The sequence below is a fragment of the Ctenopharyngodon idella genome, chromosome 3 (assembly GCF_019924925.1).
Source record: "Ctenopharyngodon idella isolate HZGC_01 chromosome 3, HZGC01, whole genome shotgun sequence".
Taxonomy (NCBI): domain Eukaryota; kingdom Metazoa; phylum Chordata; class Actinopteri; order Cypriniformes; family Xenocyprididae; genus Ctenopharyngodon; species Ctenopharyngodon idella.
In genome coordinates this window covers 28,584,143-28,611,625 of record NC_067222.1, presented here as the reverse complement: position 1 = coordinate 28,611,625, position 27,483 = coordinate 28,584,143, and the positions used below count along the sequence as shown (strand labels likewise).

At 38.1% G+C, this 27,483-nt stretch overlaps 2 protein-coding genes, 1 long non-coding RNA gene and 1 other non-coding gene across 4 annotated transcripts; 2 read left to right on the top strand and 2 right to left on the bottom strand.

The window, feature by feature from the left end:
* Positions 1 to 97: 97 nt before the first annotated feature.
* On the top strand, positions 98 to 5,345 carry LOC127509145 (SH3 and multiple ankyrin repeat domains protein 1-like). Its single transcript, XM_051887657.1, has 3 exons — positions 98 to 976; positions 1,107 to 2,009; positions 2,299 to 5,345. The coding sequence occupies exons 1-3, from the start codon at positions 945 to 947 to the stop codon at positions 2,384 to 2,386; spliced, it is 1,023 nt and encodes a 340-aa protein (XP_051743617.1). The 5' UTR covers positions 98 to 944; the 3' UTR covers positions 2,387 to 5,345.
* Positions 5,346 to 6,711: 1,366 nt separating this feature from the next.
* LOC127509148 (uncharacterized) lies at positions 6,712 to 7,574 on the bottom strand. The gene is made up of 3 exons (XR_007929155.1): positions 7,518 to 7,574; positions 7,128 to 7,166; positions 6,712 to 6,908 (listed from the first exon to the last, which is right to left on the bottom strand). It is a non-coding gene; the product is annotated as an uncharacterized LOC127509148 (long non-coding RNA).
* LOC127510333 (small nucleolar RNA SNORD88) lies at positions 6,980 to 7,069 on the bottom strand. The gene has a single exon (XR_007929572.1). It is a non-coding gene; the product is annotated as a small nucleolar RNA SNORD88 (small nucleolar RNA).
* Positions 7,575 to 8,425: 851 nt separating the features above from the next.
* si:ch211-51c14.1 (protein kinase C and casein kinase substrate in neurons protein 3) lies at positions 8,426 to 26,541 on the top strand. The gene is made up of 10 exons (XM_051887654.1): positions 8,426 to 8,718; positions 12,266 to 12,332; positions 16,879 to 17,035; positions 20,951 to 21,186; positions 21,393 to 21,548; positions 21,812 to 21,987; positions 22,072 to 22,192; positions 22,575 to 22,648; positions 25,143 to 25,222; positions 25,331 to 26,541. The coding sequence occupies exons 2-10, from the start codon at positions 12,273 to 12,275 to the stop codon at positions 25,438 to 25,440; spliced, it is 1,170 nt and encodes a 389-aa protein (XP_051743614.1). The 5' UTR covers positions 8,426 to 8,718; positions 12,266 to 12,272; the 3' UTR covers positions 25,441 to 26,541.
* The last annotated feature ends 942 nt before the right edge of the window (positions 26,542 to 27,483 follow it).

The following is a 27,483-nucleotide window of genomic DNA, read 5'->3' as shown; positions in this document are numbered from 1 at the left end:
TAAAGGGTTAGTTCACCCCAAAATAAAAATTCTGTCATTAATTACTCACCCTCATGTCGTTCTAAACACGTAAGATTTTCATTGATCTACAGAACACAAATGAAGATCTTTTTGATGAAGTCTGAGGGATATCTGTCCCTTCATTGACTGCCTTTGCAACTACCATTTTGACTCTTCAAAAAAAGTTCATAAAGATATCGGAAAACTAATCCAAATGAATCAAGCAGTTTGCTCCAAATTTTCTGAAGAGACTTGATCGCTTTTAATGATGAACATATTTAATTTAGGCTTTTACTCGCATGTAAACATTGGTCAGCAAACATGAGCAGAATCTCAACAGAACCTGAATGATGCACAAGAACAAACCTCTCCCGGAAGCTCAAAGGTGCTGCATAACACACGAGAATGAACCTCACTGGTTAAGCAGCATGTTTGAGCTTCCGGAAGAGGTTGAACTTGAAGCGTGAACTTTCTGAAGCATCAAAGTGGTCATTGCAAAGGCAATTGCTCTTTCAATGGAGGAACAGACATCTCTCAGGATTTCATCAAAAAGATCTTCATTTGTGTTCCGAAGATGAACAAAAGTCTTACGAGTTTGAACGACATGAAGGTTATTAATGACATAATTTTCATTTTGGGGTGAACTAACCCTTTAATGTCTGCATGGTGGCCTTGAAAGGAGGCATGTGGCATGAGAATTTCTCAGCTGCATGAGCATTGTGTGATTTGGGATGTCATAAGTCATCAAAATCTGAGCCATTTAGTTAAAGGACTCCTTGGGTATTTAGACTAATCGTTAATTTGCAACAGTGCTCTAGAATAGTTTCGTAGCTGCCATTTTTATTAACAATGTCTCAAACACCAATGAACTCTGCGTGTGTACTGTGTAACTGTCTGTTTAAACTGTTCCTCTCTTTTTGTGATTTCTGCTTATTGCACTGTCCATGTCCATCTGTCTGTCGCACATCAGACACAGGTAACTGCTGCACTATACCTCCTTGCTCTCTCTTGCTCCTTACTGTCAAACTCTTTTTTTCTTTTTCTCTCTTTTTGCCCTATCTTTTATTCTTTTGCCTTAATTTGTGTTGCGTTTTTTCTTATTTCAGGTTCTCAGAGGACTCTACAGGTGCACTGAGTCCTCCCTCTGTCCGCTCTAGCTCTCCATCTCCTGTTCATCTCTCTCAGCCTGCCTTGTCTCCCTCCCCCACCCCATCCTCCCAACCTCTCTACCCAAACTGGGCTCGATCTCCTTCCCCTCAGCCCCCTGCTGCCTCATCCCAGCCTCCTCCCCGGTCCCACTCACCTGTTTCTCCCTCTTCATATTCACCGTACCCCACCTCGCCCAAACACAGGCCCGTTTACCGCACCAAAGCCCTGGAGTTCCAATTTATCCCCAGCCGAGAGTCTCGCAAGGCAGAGTCACATCATGCCCAGCGCAGACGAGCACCCAGCCCGTTAATTTCTCCATCTGACCGGCCCAAGCTTGGCCCTCCCCGTCCCTCTTCTCTTCCTATTCTCCCCACCACGCCCCTCTATAGCAGCCTGTATGACCTCCGTGGTTCTATTACTCCACCCTCACCTGCCAATCCCCTTGGAGATCCCTACTTCTCCCCCTCTCCCCCTCTCTTTGCCCCGTCGGGTGCTCCCCCGCCTCCAAATTCCTCTCTGGTGGTCTCTCGCTCCCTGTCCCCCACCCACTTCCTGTCAGGGACTTCATCCCCACCCCTCCACCCCATTCCTCCACCCACTTGCCTAAGTTACCCTCACCTCCCGCCCCCTTCACCCACCAAACCCTTTGCCTCCAAACCACTCCCATACTGGACCAAGTACGACGTTGCAGATTGGCTGGGCTACCTGAACCTGGGTGAGCACAGGGAGCGTTTCCTAGACAACGAGATAGATGGCACGCACCTGCCCTCTCTTACCAAGGACGACTACCTGGACCTGGGTGTGACCAGGGTTGGCCATCGCATGAACATAGAGAGGGCGCTCAGGAGAGTGATGGACAGGTGAGAGGAGAGAAAGAAGGGGAGGCAGAGAGACGCAAGGGAGGACAGCGATGGAGAGGGATTAGGGTGAGAAAGGGGTAGTGCATGAGCAAAAAAAGCTAGTACAGATGAGGTCAAATGTTGTGTTTGCTATTGATTGCTAACTTCTGGGAACATTTGGAGTGGGCTGCTGCATGAGATCCAGGATGGCATGGGGAAAGAGTTGGAGAACAGAAAGAGGGGGATGCGGGAGAACACAACAAAATTTACTTCCTTATAAAGACTTTCCACCTTCCCCCCCTATCATCAGGCTGTCTTCTAGCACTTTCCCCATTTCCGCCCTCTCCCCTCGAGATGAACGGACAGACAGAAGGAGAGATGAGGCCAACCGGAGTTGAGAGATGAGGTGACAACTGCTGCCATCAGAGATTATTCCCTGAATGAAGAAAAACGCAGGTGACTTCGATATCAAACTGCCGGCTTGCAGATGAAGTGATACAGGAGAAAGAGAGAGAGTTGAAGGCCTGTCGAACTGTGAACGCCTGCGCTTACATGTGTGATTCAGTCAACGAAAACATGAACACCCACATACACATCCATACATATCAACATTTAAATAGAACACATAGTATGAGCTTGCAGGCACTCACAAGGTGATCAAAATGGAAATAATTGAATGAATCAAATAGGGGAATCTAACTCCATGAGGAAAACCAAGGTTACAACATGAGAAGGTAACACTACATATCTGAGCCAAATAATTTGAGGGAAACAATCAAAATGCTCTTTAGCTTTGTTGTTTTTCTGTAGTTCTTTAGGAAGAGATAGGGAGAAAGAGAGATATTGAAACCTCCTTTGCTGTCTTTTCTCTTTTTCTCAGATTTTGGGCCGAGTCTGTATCACTAACAAATATTTACTAACGGTCTCATTTTTAGAGCAGGTTCAATGGAGACCAATGCAGGGAGGGCAAGTACTGACAAACCTCCTGTCTGGCATGACTAGGGAAGCCCTTAAAATAGAGGTCAGTTTAACGGCAGGCACTTATTTGGTAAGACTGTGTTTATGCGTGGGTTCTTGTTGTTTGTTTGTTTGTTTGTTTGTGTGTGTGTGCGTGCGTGTGTGTGTGTGTGTGTGTGTGTGTGTATGATAATGTGAAAGGTTATCACTAGAGGCATGACCGTGATTTGTTATGTGTTTTTACCTCACCAATGGAGGGATTCTATTTTGCCGAAGCCAGATTGGGGCTTGTGCTTATCTTGTATTTCACTAGAACTTCTTTACCTTCTCATGTCTTATAATGAAATTATATATATATATATATATATACACATATATATACACAGACTGGTCACTGTATTACAAACCCGTAGCAAAAATAAGTGCCCAGACCAACAGAATAGACACACAAGCATTCTACCACATACACACATGCAAACAGTACATTCTCACCCTACTGATAGCCACATATACAAACGTACGACAACACCTGTCGATGACGATACACTCATCTTTTATTTGTATAACGTAATGGGACACAGTAAAATATCTATGTATGGATACAAGATGAAGATCATGTTAAAACAAGCAAAAAAATCTTTTAAAGAAGGAAGATGATACAACATTGTAAAAAGAAAAGTATATATATATATATATATATATACTGAAAATTTATCAACATTTTTACCACAGACTCTCAAAATATAGAGGTGACTACGACTTCAGCAAAGCTATTGACGATATCAAGGCTCCATTTTAAAAGAGGAGACAACATGGAGAAGAGGGAGAGGGAAAAACCAAACTGCCTGTATTTCTCTGTTTCCAAGTCACTCTCCCTCTCTCCTTCCAAAAAACACTTTCTATGGAGTGAAGGCAAGACGAACATGCACTCTGACGTGTGAGGGATATGTGCTAATATGTTTTAATACAATTATTGTTCCTATAACAATTTTTAAACTCTAAATGGGTCTGGAATTCTGTTGTTGATTTAACAAGAGATAATGTTATTTATTGCAGTCACTGTTCTCATCGTCCTTGCTGTTATCGCTATGAGCTGCAGTGTTTCTTGTTTGTTTCTGAGCGCAAATGCTGGACAGGTGTTTATTCTTGACATCATTTTTTTTTTTTTTTAGTTTGTGACCACATGCAATGTGTTCAGATCTTTGGTACCTCTAGGACTTAAATTAGAGACGAGACTTTCATATCTTACAATGTCCCTCACCCTCCTGCTTTTCCTTTCCAAGAAAAAATTGTGACATCACTTTGTATGCAAGGACTATCAAGGAGTTTATTGTCTGCGGCAGTATATGTATACCCTTTACATTCATATTGCCTCACACAAACTAATAAGTAAATCTAGTGACCTCCAGCCTTCATCTCCCACATCACAAATAGTTGCTCAATCAATTAAAAGGGCTCCTCATCCTCACATTGCATTTCGTTTCATTAGTTATTTCTCTTCTTTTCATCTGCTGTCACCTTGAGTCCAAACCATATGTCACCTTTATGTTACCTTCCTGTCTATGTCTCTTTCAGGATCATCAGTAAAGATTTCAACCCCTCCATCTCCCTCTGCCCATCTCAGAATGAGTGTGGATTCATGCATCATTCATCACAGCTCTCGGTTTACCATAATCACCAATACCGGATAAAAAGATTGAAGAACTTATTGTATTTTTGATGTTTAAGACTGGTAAGTATAGTGATGTTGATAACAGTAAGGACAATGAAAGAAATTATTCTGATATGGAAAAAAAGGATTCCAAGTTTTAAAGAATCTCTGTCTTCCAAATGTTTAACATGAGTTTAATGTGTAATCGAATCATGCTTTCTACACATCCTGTGTTCTCTGTTGTCTCATCTCACAGTCAAATTCATCAAACTGATTTGCTTCAATAACAGCTGGTGTTGTACCCTGATGAATGGTAATTCTCACTTTCCTGTATTGTCCACTAGGTGGAGTAAAAGTCATACAGTTCTCTCTTCCCGGACAGTTTAAATATTTCAACTTCTAACAACAGAACAGTATGCAGACAGCTTTTCACACTGCAGAATTATCCATGATCATGCTGAGGATCCATGCACATTGAAGATCACATAGCCATTAAAGGGTCTGGACATTGTGACCCATGAAGAGGTCACAGATTACACACAGGAACAATTGATGCAGAAGCTGTCCAGGGTGTGCAGAAAGCATCTTTTTTCTTTTAAATTGAAGAAAATTAACTATGAACAGATAAGAGGTTATTTACAAATATATATGTGTATGCGATTATACATATTCATATACACATATGAAATACAAATGTTTAAGAAATGAATAAAGGCTATTAGAATTATAATAAATGATGCAGGAATTACTTTGAGTGCCTTGTTTATTTTTACTATATTGTTTAATTTAGTTATTTGCCATATGGACATTGATTTTAAATGTTATATAGCCTAGTTCTTATAAATTTACATCCCCCTTGCAGAGTCTGCAAAATGTATAGTATTGGAAAAAATAAAAGGGATTACATTTTGTTTTTTATTTAGTACTGCCCTGAATAGACTATTTCACATAATGTTTACACTTAATCCACAAGCCAAAATAATAGAATGTACACAAATTAGCCAGTTCTTATTATGGTATATAGATTTCTCTGATCAGTGACTAAATTTTGTGATAGTTGTGCTTGCTTTGTCCCAAGTAATGAAGCTAAAAACCAGACGATATTCTTTGGCTTTCCAGCATCTTGTGCACATTTTCCCAAAATGAATGATGATTTTGAGATTTAACTTCACACTTAGAACAACTGAGAGTCGTACACCATGATTACAAAAAGATGCAAATGTTCAGGTGCTCAAGAAGGCAACACTAAATTAAATGCCAAAGGGATGGAAACTTTTAAACAATTATCTGCCTAAATTTGTCTTCTCAGAAATATACATCTTAAGCATCTTCTGAATGGCAGTAAGATTTTTACACATTTCCCTTACCATCTTTATAGTCTCCTGTGACTGCCAAGACAACAGGTTCCTTCTAGCTTCGTCATCTAAACTTTGAGATTTTTTCCTTGCTAATCACCCAATTACATGAGCACTGGTGGGTTTCATGCTTTTTAATTCAACATATTAAGCAATATTGCATTGACAAGTGCTATACAAATACTTGTTTGAAATAGGCCTGCTCCTGAAGGGCCAAAATCCTGCAGAGATTGACATCATGACTGCTTAACACCAGTTATTTTAAAAATTCTGTACAACCTTAAGTTCAAATTGCAGCCAAGTCTTAAAGTTCCCACCCTAGTCAATTAGAGACTTTCCGTTCTAAAGCTTAGTTGCGATAGCCAATTGAAGATTTTAAAGAGGACTTAATTGCTAGTCAGTTCCCTGATTTTGGAATTACCTTAACTTTTCCCAGACCAAGAAATCATTTTAAGTGATTTTATTAATGACTATGGGAACCCTGCTATAGGGATAGTTGACCCCAAAATGAAAACGTTCATCATTTACTCACCCTTGAGTTGCTTCCAACCTGTATGAATTTATGAACAGATGATATTTTGAATAAGGTCAGTAACCAAACAGTGGCTAGGCCCCTTTGACTTCTATAGTATTGGGTGGGGCAGGGGTTTGAAACAACTCGAGTAAAACAATTTAATTTTTGGGTAAACTATCCCTTTGAGCGTATCAAAAGCAAACTACATACAGAGTGTCATTTGAAAACAGAATGCAGAAGCTTGAGGAGTCTTAAAGTCTCATTTAATGGTTGTCACAAACCTGTGAAACAGTACATATATTTGAAGAGAGAAGAAAAAGTCAGAGCTATAAACATTTATATAAACATGCATTTGCACTTCCGAAAAAGAGCTTAAACGGCATTTGCAAATAAGGCGGAAGCTCGTCCACAGGCCACGATGTTACTTCTCACCAGGTTCCACTCTGTAAGAAAAGACATACGTTTTTTTATTATGCATCTCGCATTTAATCCCTTCTTTGATTGCACTTCAACAACACTTCTCAGATTCTGCCATGTCAAGAGCAGAACTGCACATTGTCTACACATAAGCTCAGAGCCCAGTGCTAAAACATCATCGAAGCATTTTACAAACCTACAACACAAGTCTATATTCGTTATAGAGGGATGCAGCAATATCTCACCTCAAGGCAGCAGTGACAAGTCCTGATTTATTCAGTCTCCTGCAAAAGAAAGCAGATGATCAGATCTCCGCAGGTAAGGCTAACATTAATACGAGTTTGAACCACTCAGTCTCAAAAACAAATCCATTTCATAAAGTGCAAACGTGCATTAAACAATTTGACAGTATTTACGCAAGTAAATTAGCATGCTATCCGCTCACTTGCAGTGTATCATATATACGTGACGCGCCACGTGGTAAAGGTAACTTAGCACGGACTAACCAACTTCCCCCCCAAAAAAAAAAAATTATTAACTAACCTCTAGTAATCTTTTTTTAATTGTCAATCATAATTACAATAAACAGGAAATACACATTTATCAGTTAAACGAACAAAAACCCAAGCACTTACCAGAACACACTGCACTAACTTCTACCAAAGCCGACTGAGGACTCTACAGCAGGCAGCGTGGCTGTTTATATAGCCCGAGTAGGACCTTTAGGCGTCCGTTAATATCGCCTTTCTAAATGTAAGACTCTAATTTAAGTTTATAAACACGCATTTCAAAAGTGATCTGTTTTCTTTCTAGCCGTTTTGTTTGTATTAAACCACTTGTTCACTAAATCTTTGTCTGTGGTTGAATTCTGAAGAGTATACACTTCATATAATAGGTAGGCTAATTAGCTAATTATTTGACCCTTTGGCTGGAAGAACAGCATAATAGAGATATAATTGAGAAAACAGAGAGGGTTAATTATATGAACTCTCAAAATTCTATTAATATGAGATTATGAAAATATATCTGAACCATACTGAGATATGTGGGATGGGCTCTTGCCAGTGTGTACAACAGCTGCCATATTTTCAATACTGAGTCATACCCTGCATCCCAATGTGCATACTATCCACCCTATCCACCCTAAATAGTATTGAATATTACTAATGCACATACTATTTAGGATGGAGTATGAAAATTGAGACGCAGGCATAGACTTTGTTCAGCACAACACAAACACTGGATGTGCCAGACCCCCTGAGACCATGGGCATTTGTGAGGTACATTTTGATAGCAATAAATTTGGCTGTTACAACAGACACAATTCACAGAAAATGAAATAATTCTACTTAATCAGGGTGGTAAGTAAAAAGAAGAAGTGTGCAACAGCTGTGGGCCTCTCTGTCTAAGGTTAATCTTAAATGAAACACATGCACACTAATTGTCTGGCCTGAACCCACTTCATTACTACTTTACTATGAGGAGCAGCTCTGCTCATATGACAGAGAGAGAGAGGGAAAGAGAGAGACAGGGAGAGGGAGGAGTGTGGTCATGTAGTATGATCCACAGAGCGAAAGGTCTGGTTATCCACAGCTGCTTTGGAAAGAGGGGGAACTAGAGAGGGAGAGGAGAGAAGAGAAAGAAAGTGACAGGAAGCCACCTTATTAAACACTGACAGCGGGTCAAAGACAGAGAAGAGGAGAAAGACGGTGTCCAGAACATACCATAACCATATGGTGGCCTTAAAAGTGGAAAATTCAGAAGAAAAGGGGTGATCTGTTACTTTGGAAAAGAAAAGGTTAAACTAAAAGGAAACTTTCCCTGGAAAAGTTAGAGGTGAGTTTGTTGCTTTTTCTCTGTCATTCATTTATTCCTGATGTGTTTGTGTCAAGTTAGATCACATTGCGTTGATGAGTTCTGCAGCATTCATAGACTATTTCTGTCTGATGCATTCATAAGTTGCTATATATTTCTTCAGTGTGTGGGTGTGTGTTGAGTTATGTGTGACACTCAAAACGGGGACAGGGGGAGGAGAGAGAAAGAGAGCCAGGGTGGGTGAGGGGTATGGGGGTTTGAGGGGCTTTGAAAAGGGGGAGAAAAGAGAAAATAGGAGAGAAGAGGGAGATTCACAGCAACGTCATGATGATCTTTTCAGAAATGGGTCATTCCCTTGTCTCAAAAGTTACAGAAACTTTCCAACAGTTTTTAATCTCCATTTTGATTAATTTGATTGCACTTATCCATCAATCTCATCCATCAATCTCAAATGTGTTCATCCTTTCATTTACTTACACATAACATTGCATGAGGCTCCAGTGTAACACAGAGAGATGGGTTACGATTAGAAGAAGAAACTCTTCTTACACAAAAGGCAAACAGTGAAAAATGAAAATATTGTTATCACTTACTCACCCTCATGTTATTCCAAACCCATATGACTTTGTCTTCTTTGGAAAACACAAAAGCATGTCTTGATGAATGTACTGAAGTGAAGTATGTAAAAAAATGTGGCTTGTGCAATATATTTCTTATAAGTCTTAGTCATAATTTTGGGTGTAAAACAGACTCAGATTTCAATATTTATTCACTGAAATTCTTCCCCTACAGTGAGCTGTTAACTCAACAGCCAGTAATCAGTTCATTGATCAATGACTTGAAATTAAAGTCGGCATGAAATGCGAATTTACCAATTTATTTACTAATTGCTTCATATTGATCTTATTGTGAACGATTCATCCATACATACAGTCAAACCAAAAATTATTCAGACATTTTTGATATTTATGATATATTTTTTATTAGTGGGTGCAGGACACTATAGTTCATTTATGTAAATGAGGATGGCAAAATAAAGTAAACTGTGACATATTATACCCAAAACTTCTTCATACAGTGGACTACCAGTAAAACTGATAAAAATTTGGGACCAAAAATTATTCAGACACTTTGACCTGACCATGTTTTGCTCAAGTGTTATCTGACATAATTTAGATTATTTTTTTCTGACACAGTTTAACTCTGAGATCTTGTCATAATTTATTACCATTTTTTAAACTATAGTGAATAAACTGTATTAATGAATGAAATGTTCAAGGTATCTGAATAAATTTTGATTTGACTGTATGTTTAATTTTTACTTGTAATTTTCAATCAAAATGTCATAACTGAATCTTCCAGTGAAATGACTTCTCTATGGAGATGTATCCTGGACTTCTCCAATCATTTAGTCCTCTTATGCTGCCTTCATGTGCTATCGGAAATTTCCTACTTCCCACTTCTGAAGTTGTGATTACGAGCTCATCGCTTTCAAAGTTTGACTTGAGAGGGCGTTCATGTCCAATTTGTTAACTAGGAAACCAATATTTACGATAACTCCGATAGCATGTGAAGGCAGCATTAAACCACACCTTTTTCTTACAATAGACCGCAAGCTTGCATTCAGATGTGTCTCTGTCCAGTCAACAACTGATGGATAAAAAAAGTCTATAAGTCCCAATAATTCAATAATCTGTTTCCCTCAGACGTACGTCACAATATGGAAGAAAAGATCTGTAGCTACTTCCATAACATTGCAACTTTAGGAACTGGATCTGTCTGGTTCATGAACGTTCCATTCAGATATATTTTTCTTTTAAAACAAAATGAACGGTTTCGTAGCAAAGATCCAACTTAAGAACAACTTACATTTTAGTCATCACTAAAAGCTACAGAACATGTATGTGTATGAATCTTATGGGCCACTTTTATGATTCTTTCATGGTGTTTTGCATCCTTTTTGAAGCTTGAAAGCTTCAACCTCTGTTCAACAAACCACATTTTTCAAAACATCTTTTGTCTTCCACACATCAAAGAGTCATGATGGAATAACATGATGATGAGAAATTAAAGACAACATGTTCATTCATTTTTATGTGAACTTTCCCTTTAAGCTTGTGCTCCCTGCTCATATTCTCTGAGAGCACAAGGCTGTCTGGAGGGAGAGGGCCAGAGGGGGAACAGGAAGTGAGGTTAAAGTTCAAATATAGGGTGATTTACAATACCCATGACCCCTGCAGTGCAGGAAAGGGGATAGAAGAGAACATTTAGCATAATGCCCTGAGGGACATAGACCCATGGGAGGGATTGAGAGAGAGAAAGAAGACAGACAAATAACAGCTTGTTCATGCACTTCCCTTCTGTCATCTTGTTCTCTCTCCATGTCTTGTGACAAAATGCGCTTTATTGCATTTGCAGAAACAAATGGCCACAGGCATGTTGGGCTGTCAATGGCGTGTATTTCTGGCATGTATGTGTTTGGGGCAGCTCAAACATGTGCCTGTGTGGGCTTGTCGGACCGGCCACATGTGCCAGTGTTTGCAAGCTCATGAACGTGTTTCAGAAGCGAACTAGTGTGTTTGTGTGCGTGTTGGTGAACTTTCACCCCTGTTTATTTTGGGATGGCTCAAGTTTCAAAGCCCAGAGCTCTGGATCAAGGCAGATAGCAGAGGAGAATATTGAGCACTATCTGTCTCACTGTAAACCACAACTCTCAAAGCCACTTCAACACTCACATCTGCTTTGAGCCATTTCATTTTTTTACACTTTAACTAGTCAGTAACATTTTTCATCCAGAAAACTCTTTGATCCTCAGTAAATAACCTTGTATATAACTATCCTCCTTTCTTCATGTACTTGTCTTCAAGACCATTAAACTTGTTTGTTGGAGCCATGCACTTTCTGACCCAGTTCGTAAACTGTAGTTCAAATAAAAGAAAGCTTGTAAAACACAACACCCTCCCAGCATGCTATTAGACACAGTATGATATTCAGCTCTGTCACTATTGTCTGCCTGTTAAGACAATCTAGAAATAAATTCCAGCCATTTGTCCTTCTGACATGTCAAATGGCGAGAACCAGCAAAACTATTGACCTCTATTGTTCATAGCTAATTTTGCTGTAAAAGTGCATCATTAACTTTTTTGTTTGTTGTATTGTTTGATACGCCAGTCGTCTTGAACTTATACTGACACCTAGTGGTGTGGATGCAGATTCTCACACACACACACACACACACACACACACACACACACACTCACGCAAAATGTTTTTGGCCGTCGACGCCATTGTAGAAATGATATTCATTTGTCAGCCAGGATTCATTTATTGCACAGTTGAAATTGTACAATAAAAAGGTGGTTGCCAAGGTGAAATAGTATTTGGCTGGTCATGTGATCTCAAGATGTCAGCTTCCATGAGATGACCCACCCCATATAGAATAAAAAAATCTTCATTTCATGTGAATATAGATGATTTTAATCATTTTTCAAAGGTACTATTTTTTTAATGAGGAAATTTAGTGCCCATTTAATGCTTTAAAATGTTGTTTGCCATATCTCTGTTTCAGACTCATCATGTCAACGCTCCCGGCTGAGACAGGCCCTGAGGATGCCAACAATCAGAGCTTCTGGATGGTAAGTGAGAGGGGGAGGAAGGACAGCAGTGAGTCAGACAGGATGATGGACCTCTAAGAAATACCATCCGCTTTTGGTTTGTTATTTATGTGTTACCAGAAATGCACATGGGTGATTGACTTGACTTGGTTTTAACACCCAAACAGTTTAATTAACAACAGATGACAAGATTTGTCCGGACATTAAGTGAAATGGATAACAAAAGCTACTGATACTCTCTATTAACCAAATGAAGATTAAAATTCAAGTCAAGTGATTTTATTTCTTTGAGACCATTTCAGCATGTTTTAAGTTTTTTTAAACTTTAATCTCAGTCTATAAATTTCATCCATTGTGCCTCCACCCATTTTAATTAGCTCAGCTTTTGTCTCTCAGCTCCTTAATTGGTTTGCTTTTCTGTTCTCCAGTACTGCTGGGAATCATGCAGTAGCTTGCCTTTTAATAGCTTTATAACCCTTTTGTTGACTATTTTATTATTTTTTTTTTACCATTGTAGGAAAAAATGTTATAAAATAATACTCAGTAATACAGTATTTTTCTGCTGTAGAAATTCTGTAGTATTTTTAGGATGTCCTGATGCTTGTGGATATGTGAATGCCTGCACTATGTGAATAAAAATGTCTTTGCTCATGAGGACATTTAGTTCACTGTTTATATATATATATATATATATATATATATATATATATATGTGTGTGTGTGTGTGTAAAATACTTTATTTATTATTGCAGTAGTTACAATATTTCTAATAGGTTCTTGTCATACTGATAATGGTAATTATGTGATGATACTGCATATATAATTACATATAGGCGCTGTTAACTGTCATGTTCATGTTCAGACTTATATTTAGAGCAAATAGCAAGCTATTATTTAGCAGTTGTTTTTTGATCCAAAGTGATTTACTCATTTCAGCAGTCCCCTTGGAGCAACCTAATGTTAGTTACACATACACATATACACTTGTTCCTGTATCATACTATTATTGTCTTTATTTTGAACTAATGATCAGTGTTGGGGAAAGTTACTTTTAAAAGTAATGCATTACAATATTGCCTACCACAGGTCTCAAAAAAGTTGGCAGGGGGCAACAAATGGCTGAAAAATTGAGGTCTTAGAGAGGCAGTGTCTCTCAGAAGTAAAGATGGGCAGAGCTGTGAAAGAGTGCGTAAAAAGATTGTGGAATACTTTAAAAACAATGTTCCTCAACGTCAGATTGCAAAGGCTTTGCAAATCTCATCATCTACAGTGCATAACATCATCAAAAGATTCAGAGAAACTGGAGAAATCTCTGTGCGTAAGGGACAAGGCCGAAAACCTTTATTGGATGCCCGTGGTCTTCGGGCCCTCAGACGACACTGCATCACTCATCAGCATGACTGTGTCAATGACATTACTAAATGGGCCCAGGAATACTTCCAGAAACCACTGTCAGTAAACACAATCCACCGTGCCATCTGCAGATGCCAACTAAAGCTCTGTCATGCTAAAAGGAAGCCATATGTGAACATGGTCCAGAAGTGCCGTCGGAAATTTTTGTTGGAAATCACGGACGCCATGTCCTCCGGGCTAAAGAGGAGGGAGACCTTCCAGCGTGTTATCAGCGTTCAGTTCAAAAGCCAGCATCTCTGATGGTATGGGGGTGCATAAGTGCATACAGTATGGGCAGCTTGCATGTTTTGGAAGGAACTATGAATGCTGAAAGGTTTATAAAGGTTTTAGAGCAACATATGCTCCCCTCCGGATGACGTCTATTTCAGGAAAGGCCTTGTGTATTTCAGCAGGACAAGTCAAAACCACATACTGCAGCTATTACAACAGCATGGTTCTGTCGTAGAAGAGTCCGGGTGCTGAATTGGCCTGTTTGCAGTCCAGATCTTTCACCTATAGAGAAAAATACATCAAAGATGACCACAAACTCTTCAGCAGCTGGAAACCTATCTCAGGCAAGAATGAGACCAAATTCCAACACCAAAACTCCAGAAACGCATAAACTCAATGCCCAGACATCTTCAGACTGTTTTGAAAAGAAGAGGAGATGCTACACCATGGTAAACATGCCCCCGTCCCAACTATTTTAAGACCTGTAGCAGGCATCAAATTTGAAATGAGCTCATTTTGTGCATAAAATTGTAAAATTTCTCAGTTTAAACATTTGGTATGTTATCTATGTTCTGTTGTGAATAAAATATTGGCTCACGTGATTTGAAAGTCATTTATTTTTCATTTTATTCAAATTTAAAAAAAGTCCCAACATTTCCGGAATTCGGGTTGTAACTAATTGCATTACTTAGTTACTTTTTATGGAAATTAATGCGTTACATAACTTTTTCTCACCTGGGCTTGGCTTACTTGTGTTTTTTTTTTTAATAACAAAAGTTCTATTTTTGGCAAATGTAAAGGCCCATTTAAACCAAAAGTGAAATGAATAAGCCTCAGGCTGAAGGAAATGCAAATTCACACCTGTACAGTAGAGGGCGCAGCTCAAACAAACGCAGAGGTTGCAGTGCAAACAAACCTTTCAGCTGTGCTGCCGTTCTGGATTGCAGAAGAATAGGATGCAGGAGGAGAAAGTTCAACACTCTTACTTCACCACACTGGACATTAGACATTGGTTAATAAAGTGAGATTAAATACATAAAGTATATTTGTGTTATTTAACATTTCATTATTGCAGGTTTGCGTAATATTCTGAATGCATGTTCACATTTAGTCTAGAACTACAATAACCATCATGTTGACACAGCGCACACAACGCCTCTGTACTTACTCATCATGATTCTCTCAACATGGGGGACAGGAGAGGTGTCAGTCAATAAATGGGAAAACAAAGTAACTTGTGTTACTCATTTGAAAAAGAAACTCAGATATTTTGTTGTCAATTAAAAAAGTAATGTGTTACTTTACTAGTTACTTGAAAAAAGTAATCTGATTACGTAACATGTGTTTTACCCCCAACACTGGTAATGATATATTCTATCCCCTAAGCCTCACAAAAACATTTTTGCAGTTTTAGATTTTTGCTTGACATTATTTAATATATTTATTAAATAAATATATCATTTATATTCTTTCTCTTGGGGACTGTTGGCTGGTCCCTACGAAGTAGGTAATTTTAGGTTTTACTATCATTTTTGGGATCAAATTATCTAAAAATGATTATTAAAATATATTTTTATTGATTAAAAAAAAAATCATTTTGAATCTAATTTTAATTTAATTTTGCATCTTAGTGAGTTTTATCTGATTAGTATTTATGGAGTTTTCCGTGGTGATTTGTTGTTATTATCTATGCCATCTAGAGCTCCCACTACATGAGATCAGTATGAAGCTGTTTAAGATTCTCCTCAACTCTATAGCCTGAGCACTTTTTGCTGAGTTGCCATCCCATCTGGAGCTTGGCCAGTGGTACTGTTTTCGGTGAAATGCTCTGACCACTGATGTTTCGTCAGTTTACAACAACCCCACTGATATCGCCTGCAAGGGTTTTGTTGCATGTCCTACCTTGTAATTGGCTGGCGGTTGACCAGAACTGAGCGCAGTAGTGTTTTTGTGTTCATCCTAGATGCTTTGATTGGTTAACCACAGCATTGGCAGAAGATTGCAGTGATGAAATGCTGAAAGTTTTAGCCAGAGTTGAATGGGGTTGATTTTTAAATAGGCTTGTCTGTTCAGTGAAACAGTTCTTTTTAAATACTGTGCAGCTTTGAGTCCAGCTGAATGTTATATTCCGTTTGACAGGGATTGTGTTATTCTTTTCGGTTTCTGTGATTCTCTGATTGGTTGGCAGGTGCTGCTCTGCACCGCTCTTGGCCGGAGTTGAGATTCCTCAGCTGTTTTTACTTTTTTCTCAGACTGGAGAAAATACGTGGTGCAAACCACAGCTAAGAGAGAGAGAGAGAGAGAGAGAGAGAGAGAGAAAGATCCAACAAAGAACAATACAAAAGGACGATGCAGAATAGAGAGATGAATTGATACAATTGTGGGGGAGCCACTAATGGTTGCCAGCAAAATAGTAGAACACGCTCCACATCAGCAAACACGACGCCCATTTTGAAATTGTCATTATGTTCGCCCTCCTCCCTCATTCTCTCTCATTTATCGTGTTATTGCAGTTAATCAACCCCTTTCACTGCGCTGTCCACGTGATGCTCCACTTACCGTGGCCTGAATTCTCTCGTCTCGCTGGTCCTCATCTAGTCACAGATGTTTTTCGGGGGAATAATGTTTGAATTGTGCTCTGGTTTTCCACACCACATGTTGTCTTCTGCCGTTTATATTAGAAACAAAGCTTACGCTATACTGATAACTTGTCCAATCCATAGCAAACAAACCCAGTGACCCTGCTGGAAAAGAAATGAGGCCGATCGCTCAGATGAGAGAGGGACATTTTCTCTGTGTCATAAGAGTAAATACCTCATTCTTGACCTCTTAAACAGCATATTAACCTTTAGCGCCAAGTGCTAGTCTTTTCTTTTCTTTTCCCTCTAAATTATACTGTTAACCTTAAAGTTCTGTCCATTAGTTCTGTCTGTCTGTGTCTCAGCCAGGGAACTACCACCGGACAGTGAAGAGGACCGAAGATGCCTTCCAGGCATGTAATGACATAGTGGCGTGTTTCCAGGAAAGGGCCAGGGTTGAGAGACAGTATGCGCAGCAACTTAGTGAGTGGAGTACCAAATGGAAACCCCTAGTGGATGCGAGTGAGTACTGCAGTTTTATCAAGAACTTGGACACAGTACACTACCGTTTAAAGGATTGGGGCTGGTAAGATTTTATGTTTTTGAAAGTAGTCCACCATGGCTGCATTTATTGGATCAGACACAGTAAAAACAGTACTGTTGTGAAATATTATTACAATTTAAAATAACTGTTTTCTATTTGATTATATATGATTATATATTCCTGTGATGTCAAAGCTGAATTTTCAGCATCATTACTCCAGTCTTCAGTGTCACATGATCCTTCAAAAATCATTTTAATATGATGATTTGCTGCTCAAGAAACATTTATTATTATTATCAATGTTAAACAGCTGTGCTGCTTATATTTTGTGTAAACCGTATTAACAGTGTAAACTGTTTTTCAGGATTTGTTGTTAAATAGACCCCAAACCTTTGAACGGCAGTGTACGCTACTGTTGAAAAGTTTCTGGTCAGTACTTTTTTTTTCTGTTTTAAAGAAATTATTATTTTTACTCAGCCAGGATGCATTAAATTGATCAAAAGTGAGTCAGAATTTATATTTTAAATAAATGCTGCTCACAGTATTAAGCAGCACAACTGTTTTTAACATTGACAATAATAATAAATGTTTGATGAGCAGAAAATCATCATTTGTGACCCTGGACCACAAAACCAGTCATAAGTCGCACGGGTATATTTGTAGCAATAGCCAACAATACATTGTATGGGTCAAAATTATCGATTTTTCTTTTATGCCAAAAATCATTAGGATATTAAGTGAAGATCATGTTCCATGAAGATATTTTGTAAATTTCCTACCGTAAATATATCAAATATTTATTTTTTGTAAGTAATAAGCATTGCTAAGGACTTCATTTGGACAACTTCAAAGTCGATTTTCTCAATATTTTGATTTTCAACCAAATATTGTCCTATCCTAACAAACCATACATCAATGGAAAGCTTATTTATTCAGCTTGCAGATGATGTATAAATCTCAATTTAAAAAAAAATGACTCTTATGACTGGTTTTGTGGTCCATGGTCACATAATGGAATGATTTCTGAAGGATCATGTGACACTGAAGACTGGAGTAATGATGAAAATTCAGCTTTTACATCACAGGAACAAATTACATTTTAAAATATATTCAAATAGAAAACAGTTATTTTAAATTGTAATAATATTTCACAACATTACTGTGTTAAAGCATTAGTTCACCCAAAAATGAAAGTTGTGTCATTAAGTACTCATCCTCATGTCATTCCACACCTGTAAGACCTTCGTTCATCTTCAGAACACAAAATAAAATTATTTTTGATAAAATCCGAGAGTATCTGATCCACACATAGACAGCAACGACATTTGCATGTTTACTGCCTATGTGTGGATCAGATACCCTCGGATTTCATCAAAAATATCTTAATTTGTGTTCCAAAGACAAAAAAAAATGTCTTATGGGTTTGGGACGAAATGAGGGTGAGTACTTAATGACAGAACTTTCATTTTTGGATGAACTAACCCTTTAACATGTATTTTCAATCAAATAATTGCAGCCGTGTGAGCATAAGACACCTCTTTCAAATACATAAAAAATCTTACCGACCCCAAACCTTTGAACGGTAGTGTATTTTCTGAACAGAAAACTAACATATTGTTTACTGTGTATTATGCAATATGTACTATAATTAGCAATAGTGATGTTTTAAGTCGTATTGCTTATGTTGTTTTTCAACATTACAACAATGCTAAATGATTGTCACATGACTTGACTGTTATTTAAGTTCAGAAAAAATCAATCATTATTTTGCATTATTTGATGATTATTGTTCAGAAATAATAAAATGTAGTATTTTGCTTTTCAACAAGTTCAGAAATAATCAATGATTATTTTGCATTATTTGATGTTTATTGTTCAAAAATAATAAAATGTAATATTTCGCATTTTCAATCAAATGTTGAATGTATTTTGAAGTATTTCCTACTGCGTACTGTGCATGTCACATTTAAAAGTATGCATAATAGTATTAATTGCATAATAATTACAGTACAGGTGCTGGTCATATAATTAGAATATCATCAAAAAGTTGATTTATTTCACTAATTCCATTCAAAAAGTGAAACTTGTATATTATATTCATTCATTACACACAGACTGATATATTTCAAATGTTTATTTCTTTTAATTTTGATGATTATAACTGACACCTAAGGAAAATCCCAAATTCAGTATCTCAGAAAATTAAAATATTGTGAAAAGGTTCAATATTGAAGACACCTGGTGCCACACTCTAATCAGCTAATTAACTCAAAACACCTGCAAAGGCCTTTAAATGGTCTCTCAGTCTAGTTCTGTAGGCTACACAATCATGGGGAAGACTGCTGACTTGACTTGTCCAAAAGACGACCATTGACACCTTGCACAAGGAGGGCAAGACACAAAAGGTCATTGCAAAAGAGGCTGGCTGTTCACAGAGCTCTGTGTCCAAGCACATTAATAGAGAGGTGAAGGGAAGGAAAAGATGTGGTAGAAAAAAGTGTACAAGCAATAGGGATAACCGCACCCTGGAGAGGATTGTGAAACAAAACCCATTCAAAAATGTGGGAGAGATTCACAAAGAGTGGACTGCAGCTGGAGTCAGTGCTTCAAGAACCACTACGCACAGACGTATGCAAGACATGGGTTTCAGCTGTCGCATTCCTTGTGTCAAGCCACTCTTGAACAACAGACAGCATCAGAAGCGTCTCGCCTGGGCTAAAGACAAAAAGGACTGGACTGCTGCTGAGTGGTCCAAAGTTATGTTCTCTGATGAAAGTAAATTTTGCATTTCCTTTGGAAATCAGGGTCCCAGAGTCTGGAGGAAGAGAGGAGAGGCACACAATCCACGTTGCTTGAGGTCCAGTGTAAAGTTTCCACAGTCAGTGATGGTTTGGGGTGCCATGTCATCTGCTGGTGTTGGTCCACTGTGTTTTCTGAGGTCCAAGGTCAACGCAGCCGTATACCAGGAAGTTTTAGAGCACTTCATGCTTCCTGCTGCTGACCAACTTTATGGAGATGCAGATTTCATTTTCCAACAGGACTTGGCACCTGCACACAGTGCCAAAGCTACCAGTACCTGGTTTAAGGACCATGGTATCCCTGTTCTTAATTGGCCAGCAAACTCGCCTGACCTTAACCCCATAGAAAATCTATGGGGTATTGTGAAGAGGAAGATGCGATATGCCAGACCCAACAATGCAGAAGAGCTGAAGGCCACTATCAGAGCAACCTGAGCTTTTATAACACCTGAGCAGTGCCACAGACTGATCGACTCCATGCCAAGCCGCATTGCTGCAGTAATTCAGGCAAAAGGAGCCCCAACTAAGTATTGAGTGCTGTACATGCTCATACTTTTCATGTTCATACTTTTCGGTTGGCCAAGATTTCTAAAAATCCTTTCTTTGTATTGGTCTTAAGTAATATTCTAATTTTCTGAGATACTGAATTTGGGATTTTCCTTAGTTGTCAGTTATAATCATCAAAATTAAAAGAAATAAACATTTGAAATATATCAGTCTGTGTGTAATTAATGAGTATAATATACAAGTTTCACTTTTTGAATGGAATTAGTGAAAAAAATCAACTTTTTGATGATATTCTAATTATATGACCAGCACCTGTATTTCCCACATTTTAGTAAATGTATGTCTTAAAAGCATTCAAACATTTTGCATAATGTTGAGTGTATAGCCTACATACTGCATACTGAAAAAACAGTATGAGTAGTTCCATTTCAAACGTACAGTAAAGTCTTTTGTGGAGAGCCACTGCACATATGATTAAGGATCTGTGACTTGCATTTTACATGAGATGCCCACATGATGAAGAGGTTTCTTTTAGTGACCCTAAATGGTCCTCTCATTTATTTCATGAATATGTTTGTCTTTGTCCAGGTCCTCTCTACGGCTCTCTGTTGCGAGCGTGGCAGTGCTTCCTCTCTTCTGCTGACCGCCTCTCCTCACTGCACTCCTCCATCTGTCGTGCTCTGGTGTCAGAGGACGGAGATCGCATCCGGACGTGGCAGAAGGACACTTTCCATAAGAAAATATTTGGAGGTTTCAAGGAGTCCCAGGATTTTGAAACCGGTTTCTCACGTGCTCAGAAGCCCTGGGCCAAGAGACTGAAAAAGGTAGAAATGTCATTAAATTCACTTGTTCTGCTCACAGTATTGTAAGGAAAAAACTAAACAAAAAAGTCTCAAGATAAGCATGTGTACATATAGTAACTGTGGAATAACTGCTGAATAATGAACTGTTGAATTACTGAAAATGAATGTTTACAGTATGCAATACTGAGTGAGTCTGACCACTAAATGTGTGTGTGTTTTTGTGACAGTTAGAGAAGGCCAGGTCGGCGTTTCACAAAGCTTGTCGCAAGGAACATGTGGCTCGTGAACGGGAGGCCCATGCCCAAGGCAACCCTGACATTGCCATCGAGAAACAGAGGAAGATCCAGGAAGAGACCGAACTGGCTCACCAGGAGACAGAGAAAGTGAGAGTTGTGTGGGGGAAACTATCAGAAAGAGAGAGAGAAAATAATGCCATTTCAATGATCTTTTATCATCTTAATCATCAAAAGAAACAGAAAAGTCATAAATTTTGATTGGCATTCAAGGGATATGGGTTGTAATTTAGTTAATATTTATATTCATTTATTATATAAATATGTTTCTAATTATATATATATATATATATATATATATATACGCATCAAGCGACACATCTGACTGATTGATTGTAAATTCCTGTGTGCAGGTACGAGCCCGCTATGAGAAGGTTCTTGAGGAAGTGACACGTTATGCTCCGCGCTACATGGAGGAAATGGAGTCTATCTTTGACCAATCACAAGAGGAGGAGAGGAAGAGGATAAGCTTCCTCAAACAGGCTTTCCTGTCCATCCACAGACACTTGGATGTCACCAACAATGACAGGTGTGTGAGAAGGGTCATTCTCAAAATCTCAATTTCAGTCAGTTTCAGTATTACATACAATGAGTTTCTCTTTCTCTCTGTTAGCGTAAAAGCTGTGTACAATGAGCTCCATAATACTCTGATGTCCATCAGCGAGCAGGAGGATTTGCGCTGGTGGAAGAATACACATGGACCGGGAATGCCCACTGACTGGCCTCAATTTCAGGTTTATATTGCAAATACATTTATAGTGGCAAACATTAACTAAAACTTCAGTATACATTTTCTGAAGATGTCTCTCTGATATTTTGGATCCTTCACTATAAGTCTATGGGGTTTTTCACCTATTTTATCATCTGCAATGAGAAATGTGCATTAAGCCACATTCATTTCACTCATGTCCAAAAACAAACTGTAATGGGGTTTGTTTTAAGGTATTGTTTTGAGGGTATTGCATTCCTGAGGGTGGTTAGAGTGACGTTTCTGTTGTTATCTGTGATATTTATGTATGTCACTGAGGCACATCTTCAAATAGACTGCGTTCTGTTGTGCCAAAACCCACATTTACTCCTTCACTAACTCACACTTTCACTCTCTTTCTATTTCAGGAGTGGACTCCAGACAAGAAGCATAAAAAGGGAAAGAAGGAGGTGGAGCAGAAAGCAGCAATGATGGAGAGAAGGTCAGTTTACTACATTGATATTTGCTGCGGGGCTCTTACAGCACAGTGCTGCCCGACTGTTATTCGCTACAAACCTGACTTGGACTTCAGGCCTTGTTATTGTTTGCTGCTGTGTGTTGACCTGAGCTTAGCCGCCTTGGTTACTGTCGCTCAGACAAGCTTCACAGGACATCCCGTAAGAATGAAATGGGGTTCGAACAGTGTGATTTTTAAGAAAAATACAGTAGCAAACATTGAGTGGTTATTATATACTATACTTATATGGAATGTGATATTGCAAAACATTTTGGTCTTTACAACAATAAGTATTGTGAGTAAATCTGTGGAGGCATGCTGATCACAAACACATTCACTATGGTACTGCGAACCCTTTACTTACTATCGACAATCCAGTGCAATGAACTGTCAGACATAATTAAGTCATAATTAAGGCAAATAGATAAAATTATTAAATAATAAGTCAAAATTATGAGATACTAAGTCATAATAATGAAATAAAACCTCAAAATTGGCATACTAAGTCAGAATTATGAGATACAAAGTCGAAATTATGAAATAAAAAGTCATAATTATGACAAATATTTTTATCTTTTTGTCATAATTATAACTTTTTATCTTATAATTTTCACTATTAACTACGACTTTTGCCTCAATAAACTCCTAATTACTGGTAGGCATTTGTTAAAGGCACAATATGTAATTTTTCTGAGCTAGAAGTTGCTTATTAAAAGCAAAGGTGTAGCTTGATGACGCCTTGATTTTGTGAAATCATGGGAGGTGTTGTCTTCACGTCTACAGCCGGTGGAAAAGAATCTGATGGGACTCGGGCAGAAATCCTATTCATGGATGAGCTAATGTATTAAAGATTTATTAACATTACTGTAGTATGAAGCAGGGTGTGGCTGAAAGCCATTGGAGTGAAACGAGGCCGCTGGAGCGATTGCTAATGAGAGACGAGCGCGACACACGGCTCAAGAGCAGTGGAGCTTTTATTATGCCGCAGACAAGCGCTTCCGCTTCTTCCTGTCAAGCTTATGTGGGGTAACACAGCGCTGATTTATCATATTAGATACATTTGTGTGTTGAAAGTTGTTATAATGCTACTCTATGTGTTCGCTCAGCAGCTACTGTGAGACACTTGTTGCACACTGCAGTAAGCTAGATCGATATTAGGCATGGTAACACATGGTACTCCCTGTAAATCAAGAAAATGAGATTTAAACAATAAGACTTACTGTGTTGAGCTATATAACATGATTAGTTTTCTGTCTAAAAATGTATCCAAACAGTTGCTCACCTGTCTAATAAAACACATAATATATTAAAGTCTTTAGTGTTTCCTTGGATTTAGTGATACGGTCCCTGGACCGTAAATCGAGGGTAACGCAGGTATGATTAGGGCTGCACGATTAATCGCACGATTAGAAAAATAACATTGAAATTGTTGAGCTTGAGCTTACAATGGGACAATATTTTAACATTGAGCTTGTCAATGAAGTATGGCTCCAAATGCTAATCCATTTGAAAGCACTGCAAGTTTGAGTTGCTTATAATTTAATAACATGTTTTTACTCCAAACTCACTTCATAACGACAGTTGAGCATTCTTCTGTGAGATGATGTGGCTTCTTACACAGAATAAGGCAGTCGTGTGTTTATTAGTCATGTTTAATCAATCAAAGCGTTTCAATCTTCTGTTTATTTAGCTACAGCAATAGTATAATGCCCATAGGGATTTCCTGGAATGATGCGTGTTATCTACTTCTGCGGCAGGGCATATTTGGAGTTTCTGCGCAAGAGCGCCCTCTGGCTTTCAGATGGAGCAGCATTTACTACTGATCACAAAGCCGTACAGCACTGACAAGCTGCGCATAAAATAATCGCAGCCTTTGCCAAATCGCGTGTGGTTTAATTGCGATTGATCGTGCAGCCCTAGGTATGATGTCATTGATAGGCGACGCAATTAAATTGCTTATTTCTCTGGATTTAAACATTCTTGGAAACATTTGAGATAATGTAAGTACAACAAGTCAACAAAATATATAATGTTGTTCTAGTTGTTTTTAATATTTTTTAATATTTGTTTTAATATTTTTTTCTAATTGTTTTGAATATTTTAATCCAAAAATCTTACATATTGTGCCTTTAAGTTTAGGAATTGGGTACGATTAAGGGGTGCAGAATAAGCTTTATGAGTACTAATAAACAGCTAATATCCTAGTAACATGCAAGCAACTAGTTAATAGTGTGAATTGGACCCTAAATTGAAGTGTTACCTTTTTTCTTATGTGGAAATGGGCTTCAAACAAAAGACAACAACAAAAAAAATTTGATTAAAACTATCCCAACACACACGATTTGCATTAGAAAAGAGCAAAAGTTTGTCTGCTGATATGGTGGATATGTAGGAGCTATAATAAGATGGGAGTGGTCTTCAACATGTTTAATGCAGGCCTTAGTTTATTGACTTTGTCTGTTTTCCCTCCTTGTCTCAGTGTAATGATTGGAGGAGTGAGAGTCAGAGCTCTTTATGACTATGTTGGACAGGAGACAGATGAACTCTCCTTCAAAGCAGGTAAGCTGTCTTTGTGTTTGTAATATTCATATAGTATGTGTCTATATGATGCACGTGTACAACTGATGCTTTCTGTGTGTGTGTGTGTGTGTGTGTGTGTGTGTTCAGGTGAGGAGTTTCTGAAGATAGAGGATGAGGATGATCAGGGTTGGTGCAGAGGCATGATGGACGGAGGGAAAGAGGGCCTTTACCCTGCTAACTACGTGGAGGTGGTGTAGATCCACAGGACGACACAGAGCTCCTGCTCTGGGGTACATAAATGCCTACAGGCGCCCAGGTTTAAGCCTATTTCACAGCCATGTTTATTGAAGTTTGCTTTGTTTTCTCTGAGCGAATGACAGATGGTACACAGGTATGGGTTTAGAGCTGAATTTAGTGCGTGAAGTTGGGATCTGAACAAGAAAATGCATCCAAAGTGCTTTCATGATCTTACTTGAGAACATTGTAATGTAGGCCTGGTTTCACAGACAGGTCCTAGATTAAGCCAGGGGTAGGCCTTAGTTAAATTAGGACATTTAAATAGCTTTTATAAAAGTCCCTTAGAAAAAAAAACATTATTGGTGTGCATCTTGAGACAAAACAATTGCACCGACATATTTTAAGATATGTTAGTGCAGGTTTCTTTCAGTCAAGACAGCTCAAACATCCATTTTATTCTGGGACTAGCTTAAGCCTTGTCTGTGAAACCGGGCAATTATGTTTTATTGTGTGTCACATTGTGGCTTTAGATCAAAATATGCAGAGATTTTCATACGATTATGATATGAATAGGTACCAAGTTCCTCTAATACATATATATAGAGAGAGAATATGAACTGCATTGTCTTGATGCATGCATGAATCTACAGAGTATTTTGAGGACAATGTCTCACACCAAAGATTTCAGTGCATATTTACATTTTATCAGTGAGAATTGTTATATCTGATGCCTGTGTAAAAGGGGCCAGATGGGTATGATGTCATTTACAGCTGCGAATTTCACGCAATGTGTTAATAGGTATGATAATATGCTATATTTTATCCGCTTTGGTCTTGTTGTTAAACGTCACTTGTCTCACATTTAGTAATTTCAGTTACACAAAGGCAGTATTAATCAACACCACTTTAAAGTGATAGCCATGGGACCCATTACGGTCTCTTCTTGTGTATTTCTGTTGTGTTTATGATGTCATTCTAACCAAAGAAAAAGTATGTATGCAAATGAGCGCAATGTTTATTTGTGCAGTAGTGGGGGTAAATTACATCGAATCAGGGCCGTAGTTTATGCACCATCACTAATCTAATGCAAATACTACCAGTATTAAAAGGGATACAGATTACTGTGAGTCTTGTTCTTATTAATCATCTTGGAAAAACTTTCATTATGCACGTACACATTATTATACATAATGCACATTTTATTATTCCTGTTCATATTTTATTCTGTGCTTGTCCCGAGGCCACATGCTAGTGCAAATATATGGGGCTTTAAATAAATAATCATGTGTGTGTGGGTTTTTAATACTTAGTTATAATTTGCTATAATATTTTTAAAAAGATATTTAATTTATTTGAAAAAAAAAAAAAAGTCTCATGCTCTCTAAGGCTGCATTTATATGATCAAAAATACAGTGAAAACAGTAATATTGTGAAATATTATTACAATTTAAAATGTAATGTATTCCTGTGATGAATTTTCAGCATCATTACTCCAGTCTTCAGTGTCATATGATCCTTCAGAAATCATTCTGATATGATGATTTGCTGCTCAAGAAACATTATCAATGTTGAAAACAGTTGTGCTGCTTCACATTTTAGTGGAAACCACAATACATTTTCTTCAGGATTCTTTAATAGAATAGAAAGTACAAAAATGTGACGTAACGTAAAAATGTAACATATAATTTTATACTTTTCTACGTTTTTTTTTTTTTTTTTTTTAAATTAGAACAATAGAAAACAATAATCTATGCTATGTCCTCAATTATAGCTGAGTAAATGTGTGTGTGAGGACCGGTTTGAGATTTAGACTATCGGAGTGAGGACAAAGAGAGTAAAGTGAGGACATTTTGACTGGTCCTCACTTTCTGAGATCCCTTTAAAGGCCTGTTTGAGGGTCAAGACGTGGTTTTAGGGATAAGGTTATACAGTTAGGTTAAGGGTTAGTGTTTGGTTTGGGCACTTAGTGTAATAGGTTAGGGTAAGTAGCTAGAGATTACATTGTGTCCTCACAAAGATAGATGTTCAAGAATGTGTGTGTGTGTGTGTGTGTGTGCGCAGAC

What these genes read in the sequence shown, in the direction of transcription:
- si:ch211-51c14.1 (XM_051887654.1), top strand. Translation starts at nt 12,273, where the DNA reads ATGTCAACGCTCCCGGCTGAGACAGGCCCTGAGGATGCCAACAATCAG. An exon ending in ACAATCAGAGCTTCTGGATG is followed by an intron (nt 12,333 to 16,878) that starts GTAAGTGAGAGG and finishes TCTGTGTCTCAG; the next exon opens with CCAGGGAACTACCACCGGAC. An exon ending in GAAACCCCTAGTGGATGCGA is followed by an intron (nt 17,036 to 20,950) that starts GTGAGTACTGCA and finishes GTCTTTGTCCAG; the next exon opens with GTCCTCTCTACGGCTCTCTG.
- LOC127509145 (XM_051887657.1), top strand. Translation starts at nt 945, where the DNA reads ATGTCCATCTGTCTGTCGCACATCAGACACAG. An exon ending in CTGTCGCACATCAGACACAG is followed by an intron (nt 977 to 1,106) that starts GTAACTGCTGCA and finishes TTCTTATTTCAG; the next exon opens with GTTCTCAGAGGACTCTACAG. An exon ending in CTCAGGAGAGTGATGGACAG is followed by an intron (nt 2,010 to 2,298) that starts GTGAGAGGAGAG and finishes CCCTATCATCAG; the next exon opens with GCTGTCTTCTAGCACTTTCC.